Below are 25,665 nucleotides of genomic sequence, written 5' to 3' on the forward strand. Positions count from 1 at the left end.
GAGTTGCACGCAAAACTCTTTCAGGTTTGAAGCTGCAAAAGCCAAAGGCATCTTCCTCTTCCTCTTCCCGGTCTCTGGTCCGAAGAATGGACCTGGGATCCTGATGTCTTCTGGTTTGTCACTATCAGGCAGGCTTCACCGTGCTCCGGTCCTCCAGTTCAAGTCCTTCCTTTGCAGCAGTCAGAGAACCCCAGAAGAAACCAACAAAAAGATGCTCGATGCAGTTCCACTCGAAACAAAGCAACTGTCAACCTTTGAAGTTCGAACGGTCAATTCCATAAGAACACAAATAGTTTACTTCGCTTGCAAACAAATAGATGACGCCAGCATGCAAACCGTCAGTAAACTATGTATATCTCCTTGTTCATCAGAAGAATGGAACGGGAAAGGCGCGACGAAAGCTTATCAAGTTGAGATGCAAACTAAACTAGAGACATTTCCAAGGAAGAGCTGCTGAGGAATTACAGGTGGATGAGTATCCCGCATCAGTAATTTACACAAAGAATGGCACCGAACACTGTCAGATGACAACACCGGCGCAGAAAAGACCGATATGTGACCCCCATTACCACTAAACCCTTTGACCACAACAACTGTCCATACATAAAACACGATCCAAGATACCAAAACATGACAGTCAAAAGTCAAAATGGGTCACGGTCATCGTTCTTCCCTCTTCTCCGGGTGTGTCACCATCAGTAAAAACAATCACAGAACCCAGCCCGCCAACACAAAGCTCAGAAGAATCCACACATCATTGGCTACTAGTGAGTTTCTCTTTGAGACCGCGGCGCAGCCTCGGTGAGGGAAGCACTTCTTCCAAGCACATCCGATGCGCTCCTTCCGATCACGTCCGACGACATGTCCCAGTTCCCACTCCTCCGGTCCCAGCTCGAGTGCCGCACCCGCACCTCGCTCCCGACCGCAGGAATCTGCGACCCCGAACCCGCCGCCAGTTTGGCGCCGCCCGTGCCTTCCGTCTCACCATCGTCCTGGTTCCCCATTTCGACGTCAACGTCCTCGTAGTTGCGCCGCCGAGAGATCTTCAGGAGATCGCTGCCAATCTCAAGATCATCTTCCACCTTTGCGCGAGGGCCACCAGCTGGTTCCTCCTCCATCTGCCTACCAAAGTTAACTACTGGAGCGCGTACCTCCTCTTGAACATAGGATCGGAACCTGTGCTTAGAAGGTTTCCCCTTGCTGCACAGGACTTCTAGGAAGTTATTCAGACATCCTCGGTCATAGACGTTGGGCCTGCTGTCTGCTCTGTACCGAAAATTCTCGTATGTCGTCTGCAAAAGCAAAGCATCGTATCAGAGTTGTGCACTGTAACTTCAACAAGTTCTGTGTGCAAAAGATTGTGAGTTTTGACTTAATCAGTTCCCGATTAACTGTACACAAACAGACATGCAGATGAACTGGTAGCTATTTCGTATAATTCTGAATAAGTTGCTAAACAGTCAAACACAATAATACATAGGACTTGTAGATAAATTCATAAGGCAATAATGATTTTGCAACCGGCAACAGTGGCAGCCCTTGATGCAGAAGCAGGGGGTTTATCCTCCTTTTCGAGAAAAAAACAGTGGCAGCCCTCAAACTTGCTCAGTGTAGAACATTAAGCATCTCACTTTTACTCTGGAGGTTGCATAAGACATCACAAGCCTGTTAGTTATGTTGGATATTAGCATGCAAAGACGCTTTTAGCTAAAACTAGCATGGTGGCCCAAGCACATGCTTTCTCTTAAGCACTATGTATCAAATTTGCTCTATCTAACAGCTAACATAGTTAAATTTCAGAATTTTCCGTACTACCGACTGAGATCTAAATATACAATCCGTGTTAGGTTTCTAATCGAGTCGAGCTATCCATATTGTTTTATGTAGCCATGTACAAGTGTGTTGTTTCAACTCGACAATAATGTCAACTAAATAAAGGTATAATAGTACACTTTTCTATTCTGTATGCATAGCTAATTTGCTATTTACTAGACAACCAAATGTCTTTAGGCTGATAAGTGGAGGTGGTTGTATCCTCTGCTCACCGGGAATCAAATCCTAGGCTTGATGTCAAACTTGTGTGACAAAAGCATATTTCTCATTTAGTGGTAGTCACATACCCTTTGATTTTTGTTGTATCGATCTTTGGCTGACAAACCGATGGCACAAACCATGGCTGCCCCGCGGTTTTAGTTTTCCTAGGTGTTTTGTGAGTGTGTGCATGCTGCGGGTTGTCTTTCTCTGCCGGTGTACATTTTGTACTTGGCCCTTCTGAAACTTGGGTGCTTAGCGTGTAATATTCCTTTCAACTAGTATAGAGCTACATATTTTTAAAATGGAATATTCCCCCCTTCTCTTGGCTGACAGGCCATTTTTCCTAGAATGCTCCACCATTTAACGTCTTTGCATGTGCTGACCAGTCTTTCCACCGCCTCCTGTCCTGTGGCAACCAATCTTTAAAGTTCATCGCTTGTAGAGAACACCTTTTCTTTCTTTCTTATTTGCTCGTTCAATTAAATTGCGTCCTCTATGTGTGATCTGTAATTGTTTATGCTGTTATAGAACTGCTTGGCGTGCAATTTTCTCACCTCATATTAAGCGCTACAAATAGAAAATTCCCTTATTCTCTTTGCTGACACAGACACTTCCCTCGAATGCTCTCCGTTTCACGTTTCCGCCTACGCAAGCAAATCTTTTCCTACGCCGCTTGTGCCAACCAAACTTTAAAATTCATCCTAGGTCAAATTAAACGTGGAGCACACTTCTTTTCTTCCCGTTTCACTTGCTCGATTTGATGTACATTGCGTGTTTATAAGAGTTTATTTGACTGCAATAATATGATGAGAATCGTAATGATGCATCAAGTTTCTAGACCAACCAACTTAATTTCATTTTTCCTCTTGCTAACGAACTTTATATTTACAATTGCCATACTGAAATGGGCTGAGAGTTAGAATTCACATAATTAGTGGCATGCATGATTGTCATCATAGCAAAATCACAATGGAGGAGAAATTCAACTGTGGCAGGTAGATTTAGGCGCCATATCAACGGTGGCTGCAACTGCACTTACACAGGCTACAACATATGCAGATCCTATGCATGTATTTGGACTTTGGCCATGATCTCTTCTTATACTTCATACTCCACACAGAATAAAGGTTTCAGCATACATACGTGAATGAGGCATATGGATTTCTTAGAAGTTCTACGTACAGATATATGGTGTACAAGTTGGTTGGATTAGTCAAGGCGCACAAGAATCAGGCTTGTTCCTTTATTTCCTGGATGTTCACATTCACTTTGCTGTAGTAGTCATAGTTAGGTAGGAACTGGTGAGGCCGTGTTTGAGTCCTGTACCCAAATAACGCACGGAAGCAATAAAAAACATGTGATTGTTGTGACTATTAAAAACGTGTCCGGTCATGTATAGGTGCATATGCATGGGGACAGCTAAAGGGGAAGGAATTAATTTTGCCAAGATTAAAGAAAACAGATTATGATATGTGCATGCATGCGTATAGGATGACTGGAGAGATAAAGATGGAAGAGACAAAATATGAAGGTTTTGTAATATATCAAAACATGTTGTGTTTGAGTTGGTACATCTGTCATAATATGGGGCCCCCAGTCATTGGATTTAGGTGCAGTTACAAATATCTAATGGTTATATAAAGAAGATCCACTAAATTAACTGCTACTCCCTCCGTTCCTAAATATTTGTCTTTCTAGAGATTTCAAATGGTCACCACATACGGATGTATATAGACATATTTTAGAGTATAGATTCACTCATTTTGCTCCGTATGTAGTCACCATTTGAAACCTCTAGAAAGACAACTATTTAGGAACGGAGGGAGTAGATGATTTACTTTTTTGTGAGATTTTCCAGCCTATCTATCTTTTTTCTGGCTAGACTGTCATGTGTTTTTAATATATAACAGATTCAGTGGTACTCATGCTTGAAACACATATATAAATGAAAAAAAAAATAAGGAGTAGTAAACAAGAAACAAAATCTTGCAATTATGGTTGAAAACAAACTACTAACAAAAGAGTAATTTCGTGTCAGCAAACTAACCTGGTTAGTGCTAATGAGATATGAATGAAATCCAGTGAGCCCGCCAACAAACCAGAGAGCAATGAAACAATATATCATAAGCACCAAGCAAGCTGGAGAATGTTTGAAAGCCTTCCATACTGTAGGATAGTCTCCTTCCATGAGAAACTTGATGTGTAGTGCCGACATGGCAAAGACATAAATGCAAAGAAGAGTCGAGGACGAAACAAATAGGAAAAAGTATCGGTAATTGCGCTGCACAATGTAAAAGTGAAAGAATAAAATATCAGGAGACAAAGGTGGTAATATACAAACTGCATCAAAATTTCCTAACATTTACAACAAAAACAAGGTTCTGAGTATCTCTTAGTTTCATATGCATTTTTCACCTAGCAAATCAATGGTTTCTTGCATGTGCATGACCTATACAACACCCAAATATGTGGCTTCTAAAATATAGTGTGGAGAGTGGAAGATAGAGGACGCTATCATCAGTATAATCCTCCGTTATTGTACTATTTTTGTGATTTTTTCATTTGCTTGAGCTACTTACAGGCTAGCTGATTCTTAGCTGCTTTCTATTGTAGTTTGTAACCTTTTTAAAGGAAAACTAGAGAATATCCTAAAACAAATTGTAGTTTGTAGCCTAGTACATTTGCTTCTCTCTTATGGAAAAATTGTCATCCCACAAATATGAAACTAATCAGGCCAACGAACTGAAGTATAGATGATGGGTTTACATTGTGCCCTATAAAAGTTCAAACAGAAACTTGTCCCTCAAGTGGTATCAATTACTGTGATGAAGAATGGTTTCATGCTTAATTAATTAAGAACATGTAAGAAAGGATACCAAGGCAAGTCAAGCAAAATCACATTAGCAAAGCAATTCCGCACAACTGATAAGGCACAACATTTCTAAGGAAGCACACACTTCAGCAGAGGAGAACAATACATCTTTGCCTCGTTAACGAGAAGATAGTGCTCTAGAGTAACTAGTAGACACCAAGAATCATGTGAATCATGTCATGTTATGTTCACAATATCAAATGAGCTTGTCGATAGCCCAATCCCAGTACCCTATCTGATTAAGTCCATATAAAATTATTTCTCCCTCCCTCTGGCTCAAGGCATATCCATCTGGAAGTAAATGGTTCAAGATCTTTTTGAGTTTCTTTAAGTAAGGAGTTCAGTGTGCAGAAAATGGTGTACCTGACCAATGCATTGTCCAACCCAGGGGCAATGATGATCGAATCGCTCCACACAATTGTTGCATATCGAACAGTGCGAACACCGCGGAGGCCGGTAAATCATGCAGGTGTCGCAATACTTTATTTTCACAAGCATCCCATTAACCATCACTTCCTTTATACGGGGAAACTGCAGCCTGCCGGGTGTTTCCCCGGCTAACGGATTGCCATACGCAAAATCTTCCTCCGGTGGATGCGATGCACGAGGCACGATACCAGGATCCTGAGCTGAGGTGGTCAGCAGCAACAGAAGCACCTACAGTGTACAAAACAAAAAACCAACAAGATGAGTGCCCCAAATGCTCACTGGTTAACTGATTACTGCCTGCAGGAATGGCCACAATGAACTCACATAGATCATGAACCCCACTGCCACCGCAGGAATCGCGTATCCTGCGTTGTAGCCGGAGAATCGGTGGAGGAGGTGCGGCGCGATGAAGGCGCAGAAGACGAGAACCGGCACCACGATGAGCGCAACCGAGACGAGCAGGGACTTGGCATCGGGTCCGAATATCAGTCTCCCTCCGAGGAAGAACCTCTGCAGACAGCCAACCAACCATGTCACGCCCGCGCATTGCAAGAAAATTTCACATCTTCAGCACACGGCGACGAATCAAATCACACTAAGCACTCTACTGTTCACGCCGCCAGGGAGTGTCAGGGACAATAATAAAACACATACAGGCGCTAAATAAAACTGCCGAAATAAAGAGCGAGAAGTGGAATTCCCCAGGAAAGAACCGGGCAGAAACAACACAAATTCTTGAACCAAGATTCCCAGTTCACGGGCTGGAAGCAGAGGCCAGGGCGAGGGAGACGCGGAGGATCTTTACATTATTCCCTTTCCAAGCTTGGTAGACCCGCTGCTGCGGCTGCGGCTGCGCCATGGGCGGCGCGCGGCGGATTCGGCTCCGGTCAGCGGGGCCGCCTCATCCAGGCGCGCCCCGAACCGGCGGCGAGCACGACGGACGGAATCGACGCAGGCACGCGAGAAAGTGGGGGATTTTGAAAGAGTTGGTGCGCGAGCGAGGAACTGGGAGGGAGAGGGAGGGAGATGAGGCGAGGAAAGCTGCTTGCTTGCGTCGCCTTTGTGCGTGGGGGCGGCTGGTGAGGTGTAAAACGGCCGCCTTTTTCCTTTCTTAGATTAGAATTTGGGGGAGCAGAGTAGAAAATTGGGCGACGCGAGCTGGCAGACGGAACGGAACTGAAGACGAGGGAGGGGAGGGCGCTCCTTTTGCAGATGGCCCCCCGGGCTTCACCGGAACGAAACTCATGAGTGTATGGGACAACTACAAGAAAAACTTGAGAATTTCTTGGAAATTTTACAAGAAAAATAATATGATTGGATTTACTGTGTGCATCTCATATGTTGTTTAATTGGTTTTTAAGATTGATTGTCACCCATATGACGCCTTTGTGTTCCATTTCACACTAGAAAATTTGATTGACTTGCATCTTTTCACAAATTCTTGTAGTTTTCCTGCTGTGCAATCAAACATGTACAGTAGTTATTTATTTTATAGCTTTATAAAGCACTATGTCATTGCAATCGTACTATTTTAAGATACTTTCCTTTTCTAATCGTGCAAATCAAAGACTTTTACTTTCCATCAGTAAAAAGCTTTGAGTATATTTTGAGGGATCCTTTTCTCTTAATGCGACACTAATTCTTACCCAAAAAATCATGCATGTATATACCATATTGTGCCTCGCATAATTTATCACTCCTTCCGTCCCAAAATAAGTGTCACAACTCTAGTACTCCCTCCGTTCACTTTTATAAGTCGTTTCAGACAAGCGAAATTGAGCTGTTTTGCACAATGTCTGAAACGTCTACAAAGCCTTATAAAAGTGAACAGAGGGAGTACAAAGTTAGTACAAAGTTGTACTAAGTTTGAGACACTTATTTTGAGACGGAGGGAGTACTTTCCAACACAATGTAATTGTTTACAATGCATGTTTTGTTGCATGAGGGGGCCATATATACAAGACTTCTAGAAATGAGGGGTAAGCGGTTTCTCTAGGGCATTCTCATGGGTTAATTAATTTTCTTCTTTTGCTACTGTCGACATAGTATGATCTACATCTGAAAATAGTAAACATGTTTAGTGAAATAGGACACCATATTTGCCAAAAACCGTCACATATATGGATGTCTATTGTATGATTCACCACCATAATTGTGTCAAGATGCACTCTACTCACAGGTTGTTCCACGCATTGTCGATTATAGACTTGAGCATTTTATCAACGGGAAATATGGACACACACATTCACGGGTTTGTACTAGGGCGCGGCAAGCTCACAGCCGCCGGTTCGCCTCATGCAGCCACACGATCGCACCCTCGCATGGGGCCCGTGTGGAGCCAACTGGCGTGTGGGACCCTTTTGTCAAAATTTACCAAGTTGCCGAAGCCATTTATTTTTGACCGCGCTTTGTCCATTGCTTGCCACCATTTAGAAAAGAGGAGTGTGACAAAACTCAGGCTATCTATCACTGCTCAGATATTTTCCACCCATATAAGCAAAGGCTAATGCACTGCCAAACATAAAAACACCACAATGCGCTCTGAGCTCCAAGTTGTTGTTGTTTTTTAGCAAAAACCCCAAGTTGGTGTGAGGGGCTCATGTGCAAAGAACCCATCCCTAACGGCCCCACCATGCCAGCACCAAAACGGCAGGCAGGCAAGCCAGCACGGCAGCGAGCGACTCCTGCACCGGGTCCAGACTAGTAGTAGTAGTAGAAACGGACGGCGCCAGGTCGGCCCGGGGGTCCACGGAGGGTCAACCGTCCAGCTACGTTTCTGGACTCTGGTTGCACCGTGGACCGGGCCCAGCCAGCTGAGCAAGCGCCTCTCGCTGTCCGCTGGGACTGGGACCGGGAGCATCGAGGTGTGGCCTCCGGTGGGGCCACGAGTACAGACACCAGAAGAGCCTACCCGCCTAGGGCGCGACACTTTCCTCCATCAGGCAGCATGATTTTGCTCACGAGCCGGATTATTATTAAGCTGCACGTGTGCGTGTTCGTCAATCCATCATTCACACGCAGGATATAATATCTTGTTTGGGGAGCGAATGATGCCCATATATTCTTTTTCTTTTTGACCGACCAGACCTGACCTGCCGTCCCTCACATAAACATATTTTAACACCTGATCTAGATTAAGCAACTACGACTACGAGTATGAAAAAGAAAACAGGGATTAGCATTGTGGCATAATGCACATGCACCGATTTGAAATGTGGAGAAAACGCAGAGGAAGTCCGTAATCTCTACGAGCAGTACCCCTCTATATCAAAATATAAGACGGTTTTCGATACTCTCTTTGTATAAAAAAACGTCTATGTAGTGTATGAGTAATACAGAGGAGTAGTAGAGTAGTAAAATAACGGTAGAGAAAATCTGGAGGCGTTGGAATCCTATATGGGGAAAAGAAAAGGCTTCTTTTCAGGTGTGGGAACCGGTGGAAGGACCATCAACTTTCGGTGGAAACACCATTGGACATTGAGATGGAACCTGGAGTGAGAGAGGCTTTGCTAAAAGAGATCAGTTGCTACAGTCCACAAGACCCCAGATGTCTTTGTTGCAGTGCATAATGATCAGGGAAACTTGTGCATTTGGTTCCAGTGCATTCAAAATGGAGATAAAAATAAAAGGCATGTCAATCGAAGTAGAATTAATCGGTTCCGAGCGACACTGCAAAGTGGTGAGCTTAAAGAGATACACTTGCAAAATAGGAGGTTCACTTGGAGCAACGAGAGGGAAAATCCGACTATGTGCAAACTGGACTCTTTTTTTGCAATGCCGAATGGGACACCACTTTCAGCACTCATCTGCTTCACGCCCTCTCGTCCTCACTATCCGATCACTGCCCGCTTCTCCTCGCCGATGACAAGGGGCCTCGGAAGCCTAGAACCTTCAAGTTTGAATTTTTTTGGATTGCTATGCCCGGCTTTATGGAGGTGGTCAAAAAGGCTTGGATCGAGCCGCTCGAGCACGTTGAGCCATATCAAGTCATGTTCCATAAGCTCAAGAAGGTGGCTCTCCGCCTTTCCGAATGGAGTAGGGGCCTTTTCTCCAAGGCAAAGGTTCACCTACATGCCGCCCTATTGGTGATCCTACGCCTCGACATCGCTCAAGAGACCCGACAACTCTCCCCTGAGGAGAGTGACCTTAGGGCGAGGCTTAAAAGGAGGGTCATTAGCTTGGCCGTGCTTGAGAGAGCTCGGAAAAAGCAAAGTGCGAGAATTGCTAACCTCAAGGAGCGTGATGCCAACACCAAGTTCTTCCATCGCCGGATTAATGCTAGAAGGAGGAAAAATCACATTCATAGGCTAAAGCATGACCAAGGGTGGATCACCGAGCATGACGCTAAGGAGAAGCTCATTCTGGACCACTTTTCTGAAGTGATGAAAAAAGGGAACACATGCAATAAGGATCTAAATTGGGAGGAGCTCAACTTAGAGGTACATGACTTGCACAGCCTCGACTCACCCATCACCGTTGAGGAGGTACGTGAGGCAATCAATGACATGCCAAGTGACAAGGCGCCCGGGCCGGGCGGCTTCACTGGAGCTTTTTTTAAGAAGTGTTGGGACGTCATTAAGTTCGACATGATGAGGGTGATACACCAGTTTGACTCCCTTCACACATCTAATCTCCATTGGCTCAACTCCGCAAATATAGTGTTGTTGCCCAAGAAAGAGGGCGCGGAGGGGATTGCCGACTACAGGCCCATTAGTCTCATTCATGCCGTCGCCAAGATTATCGCAAAAATTCTTTCCATCCGTCTCGCCCCGCACATGAACAGCTTGGTCTCCAACGCCCAAAGTGCATTCATCAAGAGCAGAAGCATCCACGATAACTTCATGTGTGTCCGGAACCTGGCCCGTAGGCTACACAAATGCAGGACTCCGTCTCTCCTGTTCAAGCTAGATATACGCAAAGCCTTCGACTCGGTCAGATGGGAATACATCCTCGACCTCCTTCGGTGGAGGGGGTTTCCCCCCAAGTTTCGGGATTGGATTGCGGCTCTTCTTTGCACATCATCTTCTAGGATTCTGTTAAATGGGGTGGCTGGCAACCCCATCAAGCACGGTAGGGGCCTTCGGAGGGGGACCCCCTATCCCCGCTCCTTTTTGTCATTGAAATTGACACACTCCAACAACTACTGGAGCTGGCAACCCGAAAAGGACTACTCCACAAAATTCGTGGGAGAGGGATCATGGTGCGAACTTCACTCTATGCAGACGATGCGGCTGTTTTCATGGCTCCAATCAAAAAAGATGTTGACAACCTCTCAGCCATTTTGCGCGGATTCGGGGAGGTCACCGGACTATGCACCAATTTTCACAAGAGCTCGGTTGTGCCCATTCGATGCAATCACCTAAACCCGGAGCACATTCTGCAAGGATTGCCAGCTAACAGGGCGTCCTTCCCCATAAGATACTTGGGTCTTCCATTGTCCGTCTGGCAGCTTAAGAAGGTGGATTTGCAATTTCTTGAGGACAGAATTGCGGGCAAGTTGGTGACATATGAGGGGCAAAACATCACCACCATTGGACGAACGACCCTTGTTAAGTCTGTCGCCACCTCGCAAGCGGTCTATTTCATCACATGTTTGGTCATACCGCCGGGCATTCTTCACAATATCAACAAACTGGAGCGGGCTTTCCTTTGGTCGGGATCGGATAAGACGACGGGCGCCAAGTGCAAGGTAAACTGGGAGATGGTTTGCCGCCCGTGCGAATATGGCGGCCTAGGGGTTCTCAACACCGATAAATTCGCGCGGGCCTTGCGCTTGAGATGGCCATGGTTTGAATGGACGGCACCACAAAAGTTGTGGGTGGGCTTGGGAAATCCATGTAATGAGGAGGACCTTGACTTTTTCTATGCGTCCACAACCATCACCATGGGGAACGGCGCTAAAACGCCTTTTTGAGATTCTCCCTGGCTCCATGGGTGCAAGCCTAAGGATGTTGCCCCGCTCGTCTTTGCGGCCTCCTCAAGGAAGAATTGGAAGGTGCGGGAGGCCCTACAAAATAATGCATGGATCCTCAAGATCAACACCTCCACAGTTGTCTCCGTTGAGCACATCCGACAATTCTTCACACTATGGGCACTATTGAATGATGTGCATCTGGATGCACTCTCTGAAGATACTATTGTGTGGAAGCATACGACAAGTGGGCACTACACTGTGGCCTCCGCCTACAAAGCCCAATTCCTTGGCTTGGTTCTCTCTCCCATGGACCAAATGGTTTGGAAAACTTGGGCGCCACCAAAGGCTAAATTCTTCACTTGGTTGGCTATCCAAGACAGAATTTGGACCGCGGATAGACTACAAAAATGTGGATGGCCAAATTGTGGTCTTTGCACCCTTTGCAAGCGAGAGCAAGAAAGTGGACCGCATCTTTTCTTCAAATGCCGCTTCACTATTAGGCTATGGAACTTGGTCATAGCAAAGTTTGGGCTTCATCATATGGACACCTCTATGTGGCATCTTGAGAGTTCGGTCAAGGAATGGTGGACAAATAGGACCAGCGCCGGAGTCCCCAATAGGAAGGCCATGGCCTCTCTAACCATGCTCGTGTCATGGACCATCTGGAACGAGCGGAATGCCCGTGTTTTCCGGAACAAGAGTGCTCCACCACCAATCTTGCTAAGCAACATCATCTGCGAGGCAAACCTTTGGATCACCGCCGGAGCAAAAAAATTAGGGAACATTATTTTGTGTGAGTAATCTTCCATGCCGTGTAAAAGTGTGCCCTTGTAACAAACTCTTTCCTCTTCTTATTTAATAGACGAGGCAAATCTTTTGCCTCCGTTTTGAAAAGAAAAAAATGGAGCAGACCACGTCACAGCACTGCTAAAATTCAGTGTGGTGTTCATCCTAGGTGTTCTCTTTTGTTTCCTACCCGCATGCTCTGCCTCTTTCTCTGCGCTATTTTTTTTTTCTTTTTTTGAGAATCGCACTCTTATGAGCAAGTCTGGTCCGTGAATCAGACAAAAACAAAGCCACGTTATGCCCATGGCCAGCACATATTTCGTCTGATTTGGCGCCCAAGTGGCAAAGACGGGACCATTTGTATTTCCATCCTGGAAATGAATCTCATCAATCAAAGCTTCCGGAACAAGCAAAACCAACTCTATTTCGAAATAGAGGAAACCCACCGAAAGACAGGACTGAATCTGAATGTGAAGCAGAGTACTGACCTCCTGCCGCTTAGATCAGCATATGGCATTACAAGAACGGCCGGAATTAGCTGGACTATGGGCTGGACAGCATCAAATGACAAACTGCTTTGCTTCCGTGGTCCGGAATCGACACCGGCGCAGGATAATGGGGTGGATCGCCCAAGGGACCAAAGGAAATAGCAGATTGGCATACCCAATGTGAAGTGAAGAAAGTATTTGTTGGTACCATCAAAACAACTTTACAAGACAGAAAGTATGATATGATCTTACCAAATGTGCAGGGCACCTGAAGAATACCTGGAACAAACCCTTTTAACTTGTGGGCTTCTTTCTCCTTTTCCATCTTTTGAGAGTTGAGACCAACAACACCTGGAAAGTAAAACAGAACTGAAAATTTCAGTAGGCAGGATATATGCTCTTGTCTTTTTTCTTTTTCTTTTTCTTTTTGAAAGATCCAGCAGCCGCTGGCATTCATATATTAAGTAGGAAGCAATGGTAAAAGCAAATACACCGTGAGGATCCTAGGATATATGCTCTTGTCAATCATGTGACAGACGAGTGACACAGGGTTTGAGTGTGCACAGGTTGCAGAATCTATGGCATCCAGTAAATCTATAGGTCAGAATTGAGATTTCAGCACTGCAATAATTTGCTCAAAGTCTAAAACAACTATTTCAAAGTATTTGCATAAAAATTTCATATGCAACATGCCGGTGTAACGAGGCAATACTGTAACATATTGCATCAGTTCATTTTCTTTTCCATTTTCATTCATCAAAAGAGAATCCAACTTCAACAGTTTAAGATACTATGAGGACTTTTGCTCATTTCGATCGGCGTTTACATCATACATGTAAAGCTGCAATCTATCAGACTAAGAAACTGCAAGGTCTTTCAAGTTTTAACCCATCCAAGACTCCATAGACGCCGAAGTACTCGTTTGGTTCAGTGCTGCAAACTCTTCAAATAATTGCACATGCCAACTGCAACACAAAATTGTACTCCCTCTGTCCCGAAATAAGTGACTCACAAAGTTAGTACAAAGTTGAGTCACTTATTTCGGGACGGAGGGAGTAATCACGTAATATTTTCCCTATGAACGGGGTAACAAATATCAGCTGTGAAGGTTAGATGGAACCTTCTCAAGGTATCTAGAATTCTGAAGCCACCCACTACATGAACGTAAAGAGTAGACCTGAACTGAAAGTTCTGTTTGCACCTTTCTGAAAATTGGAATAAAGGTTTGGGAACAATCATCTCTGCTGCCAAGTTCATATGAAATACGCTAGACTCGTAAAAGCCTCACCTTAATACACCTCTGAGGGCCAATGTTCCAGAAATCTACACTGAACCTTTCTTTGAAGAATTCTATATCAATTTCTACTTGGTAACTGACTGATAGTCTTTTTAGGGTATTGATGGGTACAGTTTTGAAGGACTATTTTGTAGTTATATGGGATGTAGGAGTACAGACATGTGTTTTCAGTTCAAGACTGAAAACTGAGGCATAAGGGAACCTGCTATGACAGGCAATAGTGGATGTCAATCATCCAGTTGTCAAGGCCTGCTTTCAGCTCCAAAGGATGCCAAGCTCTTGGGCTACGTTAGCATATACTCCCTCCATCCCAAAATAAGTGTCTCAACTTTGTACTAGAGCTAGTACAAAATTGTGCTAAGCTTGAGACACTTATTTTGGGATGTACTAAGCTTGAGACACTTATTTTGGAACAGAGGGAGTACTAGAATAGGTAGTACAATTCCGGGTAAATTATGCCTAGGCGCACAACAAAACTGAAAATTCATTCTTTCAGTTATTTCTTTTCCGAGACCATCCTTTTGATGTCAGTTCTCATGTTTTGCTTAGTTTTAAAGCTACCGTATAAAAAAAGTTTGGATATATTATTTTGTCTGGCAATCCAATCAAAGCTAAGCTAGTTTAAAAAAATCAAAGCTAAATAAAACACAATATCCATAATCTAATCTCGTGTGTTTGAAAACGCAAATAACATATTCCTTTGAAACTTGATCCAGAAAGAAACTGGTAGGCAAACATTCAAATGTCAATAAAAATGTTTCAGCCAAACAAGATTATCATAGGCAACCACAATGCCAAATGGACTCGAATGTCTGCATTGTTCATTTTCTTTTAATAAAACACGGCAGTGTAGTGGACAAAACAAACTACAAATGGACCATCTCTGAAGTATAGTTACAGCATTAGTGGAAGTGGTGTAAGTAAAAACATGAAGGAACAACCTCTTCTAGTACCTGGTGAGTAAAAACTCAACTGCACCAACATTCAGCAGCAGAGCAATCAGAGTATCCCGATCTGCATACAACCTGCATAAATCACATCACAAACACAAACTTGCATATCATTGCTTCGGAAACTATTCATGAACCAGTCAGCAACTAATTCCATTTTATAGATCGTGGTAATGCAGAACAACCCAAGCCAGCAGAAATGAAACCAACAGATAAAGTGGTTCTTGCCTGAACATTAGACTAAATTTCAGCATCTGGATAATGCTCTGGTGCTTTTGTCAAGTTCAGTGCTCTTGTACCAAAGTTGCCTGCCCTGCCAGAACAGCTCCGATTGACTCAACTAACCAATAAAAGTTCTCAGTATTACCAGGGCAGTGGGAGTTTGGGACTGTGATAATGTGTACGCTCCTAACCTGGGCAACAGTGCATCAGACGGAAAATAGCTCAAATGTTCAGGCAGCATCAGCAACAGAGCATCCATAATTTTAAGGGATAAGTATATTTTTCATCCTTGAATTCTGTCGAAAGTATAGAAATCGTCCCTCAATTACGAAACCATTAAAACTCAGTCCCCGAACTAATCAAACCAGATAATATTCGCCCCTGATAACACTTCAGGCGGTTTGAGTATGATGTGGACCTGGTTTTGACTAGCACTGGCCACGTGGCCCAGTTTGACCGCCACGTCTCTTAAGCTTAGGTTTCGGGAGCTGATAGACGCCGGTAGCTGCTCCTTCATCGCACGAAGCTCAGCGCTTGGAAGCAGTCTGAGTTGGCGGACGGCCATGGCCGAACCATCGAGTGCGCCGGTTGAAAGTGCTCGATCAACAAGCGCACGCCGGTTGAAATTGCTTGATCAACAAGTACTGTGAGCGGCGTCGAGGCTGTGCAGATTTTTGACCAGACGGCGGTGATGGGGGCGTGGGGCAAGCCAAAGCGCGCGGCGGCGAGGCCAACCAGGGCGCACGGTGGCGTTGCCAGCCTGGTGCCGCATGCGCGTTCCCTCGGGCCATGGCATTGGCTTGCTAAGGTTGGCCGAGGATGTGCGTGTGGTTGACTAGCAGAGCTTCCGGCTTGCTTGTGTTCGTGCAGCTGGCTAGCTGTGTTGTTGGCGTGCTTGCTGTGTTCGTGCGAACGGGTACGGCCTCCATGTGCATGGCTGGGCGTCGGCGGACTGCAAGAACGGCGATGGCGGCTAATGAATTCGGACGCGTCCCCGTGAGTTTCTTGCCGAGCTGGAGGTGCTCGGCAGCCTCAGCCAACGCAACCTCGCCCGCCTGCTAGCTCGAGCTCGGCCCCCGTGTGTGTTACCTCGAGCTCGGCCACGGGCCACCTTGCGTGCCACCTTAAGCTCGAACGGTACGGCGGCGGAGGTGGCACGGAGTGACACCCGTGGATGGGCACGCACAGGTCGACGAGCGGCGCCGAGGCCGGCTGCCGGCGAGGCACCTGGAACGACGCGAAGGCTCGGCTGTACCACGACAGCTTGACATCTCTGGGTACGGCGGCTGGCATCCCTGGCCGCCATACGCCTCACGGAGCAGACGGGCATGCTGAACGGGTCGCGGCGCTCACGTACAGCCGGCGTGGTGCGCCTGGCTGCGGACGAGCTGGCGCGCGCCGGCGTGGGAACGCCTTGTCGCCCGTTTGCTACAGTGGCGTGGCGGTCAAACCGGGCCACGTGGCCAGTGCTAGTCAAAACCAGGTCCACATCATACTCAAACCGCCCCAAGTGTTATCACGGACGAAAATTATCCGGTTTCATTAGTTCAAGGACTGAGTTTTACTGGTTTCGTAATTGAGGGGCAGTTTCTATACTTTCGAAAGAATTCGAGGATGAAAAATATACTTATCCCTAATTTTAAAGTGGGGGCAAACATTGAACACTATAATATTCAACAAAATACGCAGATAAGTACTCTCTCCGTAAACTAATATAAAAGTGTTTAGTGATCCAAACACTCTTATATTAGTTTATAGAGGGAGTACCGTTCTAGCACAGCAGAACAATCGCACCTTTCCACACAAATGGAAAATGAATACTTTTTTTTGAAGGGTAAACTAGGGGCTTTATTCAGAGCTTAAAAGTTGAGGAATACAAGCAATGTCGGGCAAAACCCCTAGCCACACGTGCGACCCATCACAAGAGACGCAGCTCCTTTAGCTAGCGAGTGGGCCTCAAAATTATTTTCTCTATGCTCGAAACAGAAAATAACAGAAGAAAAAAGATTCCTACTGAAATGAATCTCCCTAAGAATCGGTGCATAAGTCGGCGACCCTCCATTGTTGATGTTTGAGATCACTTCCCGACAATCCGAAGCAATCTCCAAGTCATTCAAATTTAGGTCCCGCGCGAGGGCTAGCGCCTCGCTAAATGCTATCGCTTCCAGACTGGCTGGATCGATCAAGCCTTCATATACAACTGCCAAGGCTCCCAGATAGTGGCCAGACTTGTCTCTGCAAGCGACCGCGGCAGCTCCTTTCTCTCCCAACGTAGATAGACCACCATCACAATTCATTTTGGCTGCATTACCTGACGGTGGTGACCATGTCCTGGCCTGTGGTCGATGAACTGCACCCGACTGTTTCTTTGGCAAACGGACGGCAGCAATCTCCGGCTCCTCCAAATACCTCTTAATGAAGCACATCGTCGACAGCGGGCTTTGGAATTCATTGTCGTGAATAGCCTTCCTTCGGGCCCACCATATCACCCACATAGTCAGTAGAACTCGAGCGAGATCATGCTGACTTGTGGACTCAAGCAGCCAGAAAAGCCATAACCTTGCATCCTCATTTTGGTTTGATAACACATGCTCCAGAAGTTCTTCATCTCCTAGAGCCCAGGCGCACTTGGCCATACGACAGCTGAAAAGGAAGTGGCGCCATGAATCCTCCGCTGCATTACAGATAGAGCGGATGGGGTTATCCATCATCTTCCTCTTGTGTCGGACCTGTCCTGTGGGGATCGAGGTATGTGCGAGTCGCCACACAAACACTCGTATTTTGGATGGAACTTGTGCTTTCCACAGCTGTGTCCATGATCTCCTATCCGCAGCAACGTTGGAGTGTCCCGTACGGTGCTCTAACCAGTCCTCCCTCTGAGCCTTAATAGCAGTAATCATCCTATAAGCCGATCTTACTGAAAATACACCCCGTCGATCATAGTGCCATGCCCAGAAATCCTCATGTATCCGGGTGCTGATAGGTATATTGAGAATCACATCCACATCCAGGGCAATGAAGTGATCCATGAGAGTCTGCCTATCCCAAGATCGTGTTACCGGATCGATAAGAGCAGAAACCATCGTGGGTGGATCAGCCGTTCTTGCATAGATCGGCCGGAGCTTATAGTCTCGCGGCAGCCAATTGTCGCTCCAAATTCGGGTGCTCGCTCCTGACCCAATCCTTCTAATGAGGCCCAAAGAAAGAACATCCCGTCCTTCCAAGAGAGATCGCCAGACCTGGGAGGGGGTCTGGCCCAAAGAGGCATCCAGGATATTTGCACCGGGATAATAACAAGCTCTAAGTACTCGCGCGCTGAGCGTATCAGGTTCCTGTAACAATCTCCAAACTTGTCGGGCGAGTAGAGCCAAGTTAAAAAGCTCCACATCTCTAAAGCTGAGTCCTCCCATGAACTTGGGTTTTGTCATTGTGTTCCATGACACCCAAGCTGTTTTCCTTTGTCCATTCTTACTCCCCCACCAAAACTTTCGGATTATGCTGTTAATATGCTCACATAGACCACGTGGTAGCTTATGCTGAAATTTGAGATGGGCTTTAGGCCCATATAGCAATTTCTGAAAATCTCTAAGGGCCCATGTGGGTTTATTGGCACTAGGTGGAGGTGGGAAGTTTAGTCCTACCCTGGAAGTGGAAGAGGAGTTGGACCTCCTTATAAGGGTTTTTCTTCTACATGCTATTGGAGCTTGAGAAGAGAAGAGGCCCTCGCGCACTCCTCCTCCGCCGCCCGCCTCGCCACGCCACGCCTCACCACGACGCGCCGCGGGTTGCGGGTTGCGGGATTGAGCCGAGCCGAGCTCACACCTACGCACTTATTTTTGCCAGTCACTAACGAAGAGTTCTCTGACAACTGGGCCACGGTCTGAGACGTCGGATCGTGGGCTGTCACGGACTCAGACGTGGGTCGAGCCCACGTCTCTCCAATCGGCTGCGCCTATATAAGTGTGCGGTGTCTCCTAACCCTAGCCGCCACGAATAGATCACATCTGCTCCACGCGCACGCCCATCGTCGTTCCCTTGCTGCTGCTGCCGCCGGTGACTCCATCCCGTCCGCCGCGTACACGGTCGACGGGAGAGCAGGTCTCCGAAACCACGCCCTTCTGGTTCCTGTACGGGGTGAGGGGCGAATAGGTTTTTGGGCAGCTATTATGCGACTGCTCGCTTCCGATCGTCTACTTCCTCTACGTCCGCGTCGCCTTCATCATCACCATGTCCACCGACGCCGAACGTGCCGCCGCCGAGAAAGCTGAAGCCGACAAGAAGGCCGCCGAGGACGCCGCTGCTGCCACCAAAGCCGCGGCCTCTGCATGGCCTACTGGAGGGTATAACTCGTTTATCCCGCTCCTATTGTTTTCTGTTTTAGCCATGCTAGCGTTATACGTAGATCTTTCTGCAATTAGCGTAGTATGTGCTTACTTGACTGAATATCAGTATGCATTTATTTGTGTCAATGCCATGCTAGTGATTTACTCGTGGATTAATTTAATCGAGAAATTGCCTATTTACCCAACAATCCAAAAACCTATTATGTGTAGGATTTTTTCGGCAAGTGGCTTTGCCGCTGCACTGAAACCGGATAAGTTTACTGGTACATACTTTAAGCGTTGGCAGACTAAGACCACGTTATGGCTCACGGCTATGAACGTGTTCTGGGTCACCGGTGTCTCCACGGGAACGATTGCTCCTGAACAGGAGAAGGCGTTCAAGGAGGCTACCGTTGTGTTTCTCGGAGCAGTTTTTAGCGTGATCGGAGATAAACTGGTCGACGCATATTTACATGTGCATGTCGCCAAGGACTTGTGGGAGGCGCCCGAATCTAAATTCGGGGCCGCCGATGCAGGGAGCGAGATGTATATTATAGAGCAGTTCCATGATTACAAGATTGTTGAAAACCGTCCTGTATTGGAGCAGGCTCATGAGATAATATGCATTGTTAAGGAGCTTGAGCTTCTTAAGTGCGAGTTACCGGGCAAGTTTGTCGCGGGCTGCATAATCGCTAAGCTCCCTAATTCCTGAGGAACTTTGCCACCACTCTGAAACATCAGAGGCGTGAATTTTCTGTAGAGGATGTCATTGGCCATCTGAGTGTTGAGCAGAATTCAAGGGCAAAGGACTCGCACGGAGAAGGGGTCGAAGGAACTTCTGTTGCCAACATGGTGAACCAGAGGAACCATAACTCCCACAAGCCCAAGGGAAAGAACGGTGTCCAACACAATACTGATTTTAAGAAGAAGGGTAAGAAGAACTTCAAGAAGAACAAGAAGGACGAGGGCTGCTTTACTTGTGGTTCGGTTGAACATTGGGCCAACAAGTGCCCAAAAAAGTACAAGAAGTCAGGACAGGACTCCAAATTTGTCAACATGATTGTGGGCAACAATGAGAATGGTGCATCTGGGTACGGTAATTTATTTACTATTTTTCAGTGTTTCAGCCTACCGATTGGTGGGTGGACACAGGTGTAGGTGTTCATGTGTGTGCTGACATTTCATTGTTCACTTCTTACCAGGTCACAGGTTACGGGTCCGTATTGATGGGGAATGGCGCGAGTGCTTCTGTTCATGGTGTTGGCACGGTCAATCTGAAGTTTACTTCGGGAAGGATCGTGCAGCTGAAGAACGTGCAGCATGTCCCCGCCATCAAGAAGAACCTTGTTAGTGGCTCCCTTCTATGTAGAGAAGGGTTTAAGTTGGTTTTCGAGTCTAATAAAATAGTTGTTACGGAATATGGACTCTTTGTTGGAAAAGGTTATGAGAGCGGAGGGATGTTCCGCCTTTCCCTCGCAGATCTTTGTAATAAAGTCGTGAACCATATTCATTCGAATGTTAATGAATCTGAAGTTTGGCATTCACGTCTTTGTCACATTAGTTTCGGTGTTATGACGCGGCTAGCCAAGTTGGATTTAATCCCGAGTTTCACTTTAGCCAAAGGTTCTAAGTGCCTTTCATGTGTGCAAGCTAAGCAACCTCGCAAGCCTCACAAGGCCGCGGAGGAGAGACACTTGGCACCATTAGAACTCATACATTCTGATCTTTGTGAGATGAATGGTGTGTTGACCAAAGGTTGAAAGAAATACTTCATGACATTGATAGATGATTCCACTAGATATTGCTATGTGTATCTGTTAAATACTAAAGATGAGGCTCTACACTACTTTAAAATCTATAAGGCAGAAGTTGAGAATCAACTTGAAAAGAAAATTAAATGAGTCCGGTCAGATCATGGTGGAGAGTACTTCTCGAGTGAGTTTGATTCCTTTTGTGCGGAACACGACATTATTCATGAGAGGACGCCTCCCTATTCACCCCAGTCAAACGGGGTTGCCGAGCAAAAAAGCCGTAATCTAACTGATTTGGTTAACGCCATGTTAGATACATCGGGTTTACCCAAGGCATGGTGGGGGGAGGCTATATTGACGGCATGTCATGTCCTGAATAAAGTTCCAACAAAGGATAATGGGATCACTCCCTATGAGAAATGGGCGAAGAGAAGGACAACACTCTCGTACTTGCGCACTTGGGGCTGTTTGGCAAAAGTCAATGTGCCGATCCCCAAAAAGCGTAAGCTTGGACCCAAGACTGTGGATTGCGTTAATTTGGGCTACGCTAAGAACAGCGTTGGCTATAGATTTCTAGTAGTGAAATCTGATGTACCTGACCAGAAGGTCGGAATTATGGAGTCTAAGGATGCTACATTCTTCGAGGATATTTTTCCTACGAGAGATATGCAAAGCACTTCTAGACAGGAATCTGAGGAGACTCCTGAACCTGCATCCCTATGGAATATTATGAACAAACACATGATGAAAATCCTGAGGAGGATGATGAGGAAACCCTTGGTAGGGGCAAGAGACAAAGGACTGCAAAGACCTTTGGTGATGATTTCTTCGTGTACCTTGTGGATGATACTCCCACTTCTATTTCAGAAGCGTATGCCTCTCTAGAAGCTGATTACTGGAAGGATGCAGTCTGTAGCGAGATGGACTCCATCATGGCTAACGGGACATGGGAGATTGCTACCTCTTGAGCACTGCGTTGGTTTTCCCTTGAAGAGGAAAGGGTGATGCAGCAAAGTAGCGTAAGTATTTCCCTCAGTTGTTGAGAACCAAGGTATCAATCCAGTAGGAGGCCACGCCCAAGTCCCTCGCACCTACACAAACAAATAAAAACCTCGCAACCAACGCAATAAAGGGGTTGTCAATCCCTTCACGGTCACTTACGAAGTGAGATCTGATAGATATGATAAGATAATATTTTTGGTATTTTTATAATAAAGATGCCAAGTAAAATAAAAGGCAATAAAAATAGCTAAGTGTTGGAAGATTAATATGATGGAAAATAGACCCGGGGCCATAGGTTTCACTAGTGGCTTCTCTCAAGAGCATAAGTATTACGGTGGGTGAACAAATTACTGTTGAGCAATTGATAGAATTGAGCATAGTTATGAGAATATCTAGGTATGATCATGTATATAGGCATCACGTCCGTGACAAGTAGACCGACTTCTGCCTGGATCTACTACTATTACTCCACACATCGACCGCTCCAGCATGCATCTAGAGTATTAAGTTCATAAGAACAGAGTAACGCTTTAAGTAAGATGACATGATGTAGAGGGATAAACTCATGCAATATGATATAAACCCCATCTTGTTATCCTCGATGGCAACAATACAATACGTGCCTTGCTGCCCCTGCTGTCACTGGGAAAGGACACCGCAAGATTGAACCCAAAGCTAAGCACTTCTCCCATTGCAAGAAAGATCAATCTAGTAGGCCAAACCAAACTGATAATTCGAAGAGACTTGCAAAGATAACCAATCATACATAAAAGAATTCAGAGAAGATTCAAATATTGTTCATAGATAAACTTGATCATAAACCCACAATTCATCGGTCTCAACAAACACACCGCAAAAGAAGATTACATCGAATAGATCTCCACGAGAATCGTGGAGAACTTTTTATTGAGATCCAAAGAGAGAGAAGAAGCCATCTAGCTAATAACTATGGACCCGAAGGTCTGAGGTAAACTACTCACACATCATCGGAGGGGCTATGGTGTTGATGTAGAAGCCCTCCGTGATCAATGCCCCCTCCGGCAGGACGCCGGAAAAGGCCCCAAGATGGGATCTCACGGGTACAGAAGGTTGCGGCGGTGGAATTAGGTTTTCGTGGATGCCTCTGTTGGTTTGGGGGTACGTAGGTATATATAGGAGGAAGAAGTACGTCGGTGGAGCAACATGGGCCCCACAAGGGTGGAGGGCGCGCCCGGGGGGTAGGCGCGCCCCCCTACCTCGTGCCCTCCTGGTTGCTTTCTTGACGTAGGGTCCAAGTCCTCTGGATCACGTTCGTTCCAAAAATCACGTTCCCGAAGGTTTCATTCCGTTTGGACTCCATTTGATATTCTTTTTCTGCGAAACTCTGAAATAGGCAAAAAACAACAATTTGGGCTGGGCCTCCGGTTAATAGGTTAGTCTCAAAAATAATATAAAAGTGTATAATAAAGCCCTTAAACATCCAAAACAGAATATAATATAGCATGGAACAATAAAAAATTATAGATACGTTGGAGACGCATCAAGCATCCCCAAGCTTAATTCATGCTCGTCCTCGAGTAGGTAAATGACAAAAACAGAATTTTTGATGTGGAATGCTACTTAGCATAATTTCAATGTAATTCTTCCTATTGTGTCACGAATGTTCAGATTTGATATGATTCAAGATAAAAGTTTGATGTTGACATAAAAACAATAATACTTCCAGCATGCTAACCAAGCAATTATGTCTTATCAAAATAACATAGCCAAAGCAAGTTATCCCTACAAAATCATATAGTCTGGCTATGCTCCATCTTCCCCACAAAAAATATTCATATCATGTACAACCCCGGTTTTAGCCAAGCAATTGGTTCATACTTTTTAACGCGCTTTAGCCTTTTTCAACTTTTACGCAATACATGAGCGCAAGCCATGGATATAGCACTACGGTGGAATAAGGTATAATGATAGGGGTTATGTGGGAAAAAAGGAGAAAGTCTCACATCAACGAGGCTAATCAACGGGCTATGGAGATGCCCGTCAATTGATGTCAATGCAAGGAGTAGGGATTGCCATGCAACAGATGCACTTAGAGCTATAAGTGTGTGAAAGCTCAAACAAAAGAAACTAAGTGGGTGTGCATCCAACTTTCTTGCTCACGAAGACCTCTGGCATTTGAGGAAGCCCATCATTGGAATATACAAGCCAAGTTCTATAATGAAATTTCCCACTAGTATATGAAAGTGACAAAATGAGAGACTCTCTATCATGAAGATCATGGTGCTACTTTGAAGCACAAGTGTGGTAAAAGGATAGTAACATTGTCCCTTCTCTCTTTTTCTCTCATTTCTTATTTGGGCCTTTTCTCTTTTTTTTATGGCCTCTTTTTTTTAGTCCGGAGTCTCATCCCGACTGGTGGGGGAATCATAGTCTCCATCATCCTTTCCTCACTTGGGACAATGCTCTAAAAATGATGATCATCACACTTTTATTTACTTACAACTCATGAATTACAACTCAATACTTAGAACAAAATATGACTCTATGTGGATGCCTCCGGCGGAGTACCGGGATATGCAATGAATCAAGAGCGACATGTATGAAAGAATTATGAACAGTGGCTTTGCCACAAATACAATGTCAACTACATGATCATGCAAAGCAATATGACAATGATGGAGCGTGTCATGATAAACGAAACGGTGGAAAGTTGCATGGCAATATATCTCGGAATGGCTATGGAAATGCCATAATAGGTAGGTATGGTGGCTGTTTTGAGGAAGATATAAGGAGGTTTATGTGTGATAGAGCGTATCATATCACGGGGTTTGGATGCACCGGTGAAGTTTGCACCAACTCTCAAGGTGAGAAAGGGCAATGCACGGTACCGAAGAGGCTAGAAAATTGTGGAAAGGTAGGTGTGCGTATAATCCATGGACTCACATTAGTCATAAAGAACTCATATAGTTATTGCAAAAATTTATTAGCCCTCGAAGCAAAGTACTACTACGCATGCTCCTAGGGGAAGGGTTGGTAGGAGTTAACCATCGCGCGATCCCGACCACCACGCAAAGGATGACAATCAACAAATACCTCATGCTCCGACTTCGTTACATAACGGTTTACCATACGTGCATGCTACGGGAATCACAAACTCCAACACAAGTATTTTTCAATTCCACAATTACTAAACTAGTACAACCATGATATTACCACCTTTATATCTCAAAACAATTATCAAGCATCAAATTTCTCATGATATTATAATTAAAACAAATTGCCATGCTGTTTTTCAGACTCTCAAAATAATATAAGTGAAGCATAAGAGAACAATAGTTTCTATAAAACAAATCCACCACCGTGCTCTAAAATATATAAGTGAAGCACTAGAGTGAAACTATATAGCTCAAAAAATATAAGTGAACCACATAGAGTATTCTAATAAATTCAAATTTATGTGTGTCTATCTAAAAAATGTGTACAGCAAGGATGATTGTGGTAAACTAAAAAAACAAAGACTCAAATCATACAAGACGCTCCAAGCAAAACACATATCATGTGGTGAATAAAAATATAGCTCCAAGTAAAGTTACTGATGGAAGTAGACGAAAGAGGGGAT

The 25,665-nt window shown here is 45.3% G+C and overlaps 1 protein-coding gene across 1 annotated transcript; it reads right to left on the minus strand.

Annotated features, from left to right (window-relative positions):
• Positions 1 to 416: 416 nt before the first annotated feature.
• Positions 417 to 6,452, minus strand: LOC123182147 (protein S-acyltransferase 8). The gene is made up of 5 exons (XM_044594620.1): positions 6,141 to 6,452; positions 5,660 to 5,845; positions 5,270 to 5,563; positions 4,082 to 4,315; positions 417 to 1,292 (listed from the first exon to the last, which is right to left on the minus strand). The coding sequence occupies exons 1-5, from the start codon at positions 6,192 to 6,194 to the stop codon at positions 765 to 767; spliced, it is 1,296 nt and encodes a 431-aa protein (XP_044450555.1). The 5' UTR covers positions 6,195 to 6,452; the 3' UTR covers positions 417 to 764.
• Between the last annotated feature and the right edge of the window lie 19,213 nt (positions 6,453 to 25,665).

Source organism: Triticum aestivum, chromosome 1D (assembly GCF_018294505.1).
Source record: "Triticum aestivum cultivar Chinese Spring chromosome 1D, IWGSC CS RefSeq v2.1, whole genome shotgun sequence".
Lineage (NCBI taxonomy): Eukaryota > Viridiplantae > Streptophyta > Magnoliopsida > Poales > Poaceae > Triticum > Triticum aestivum.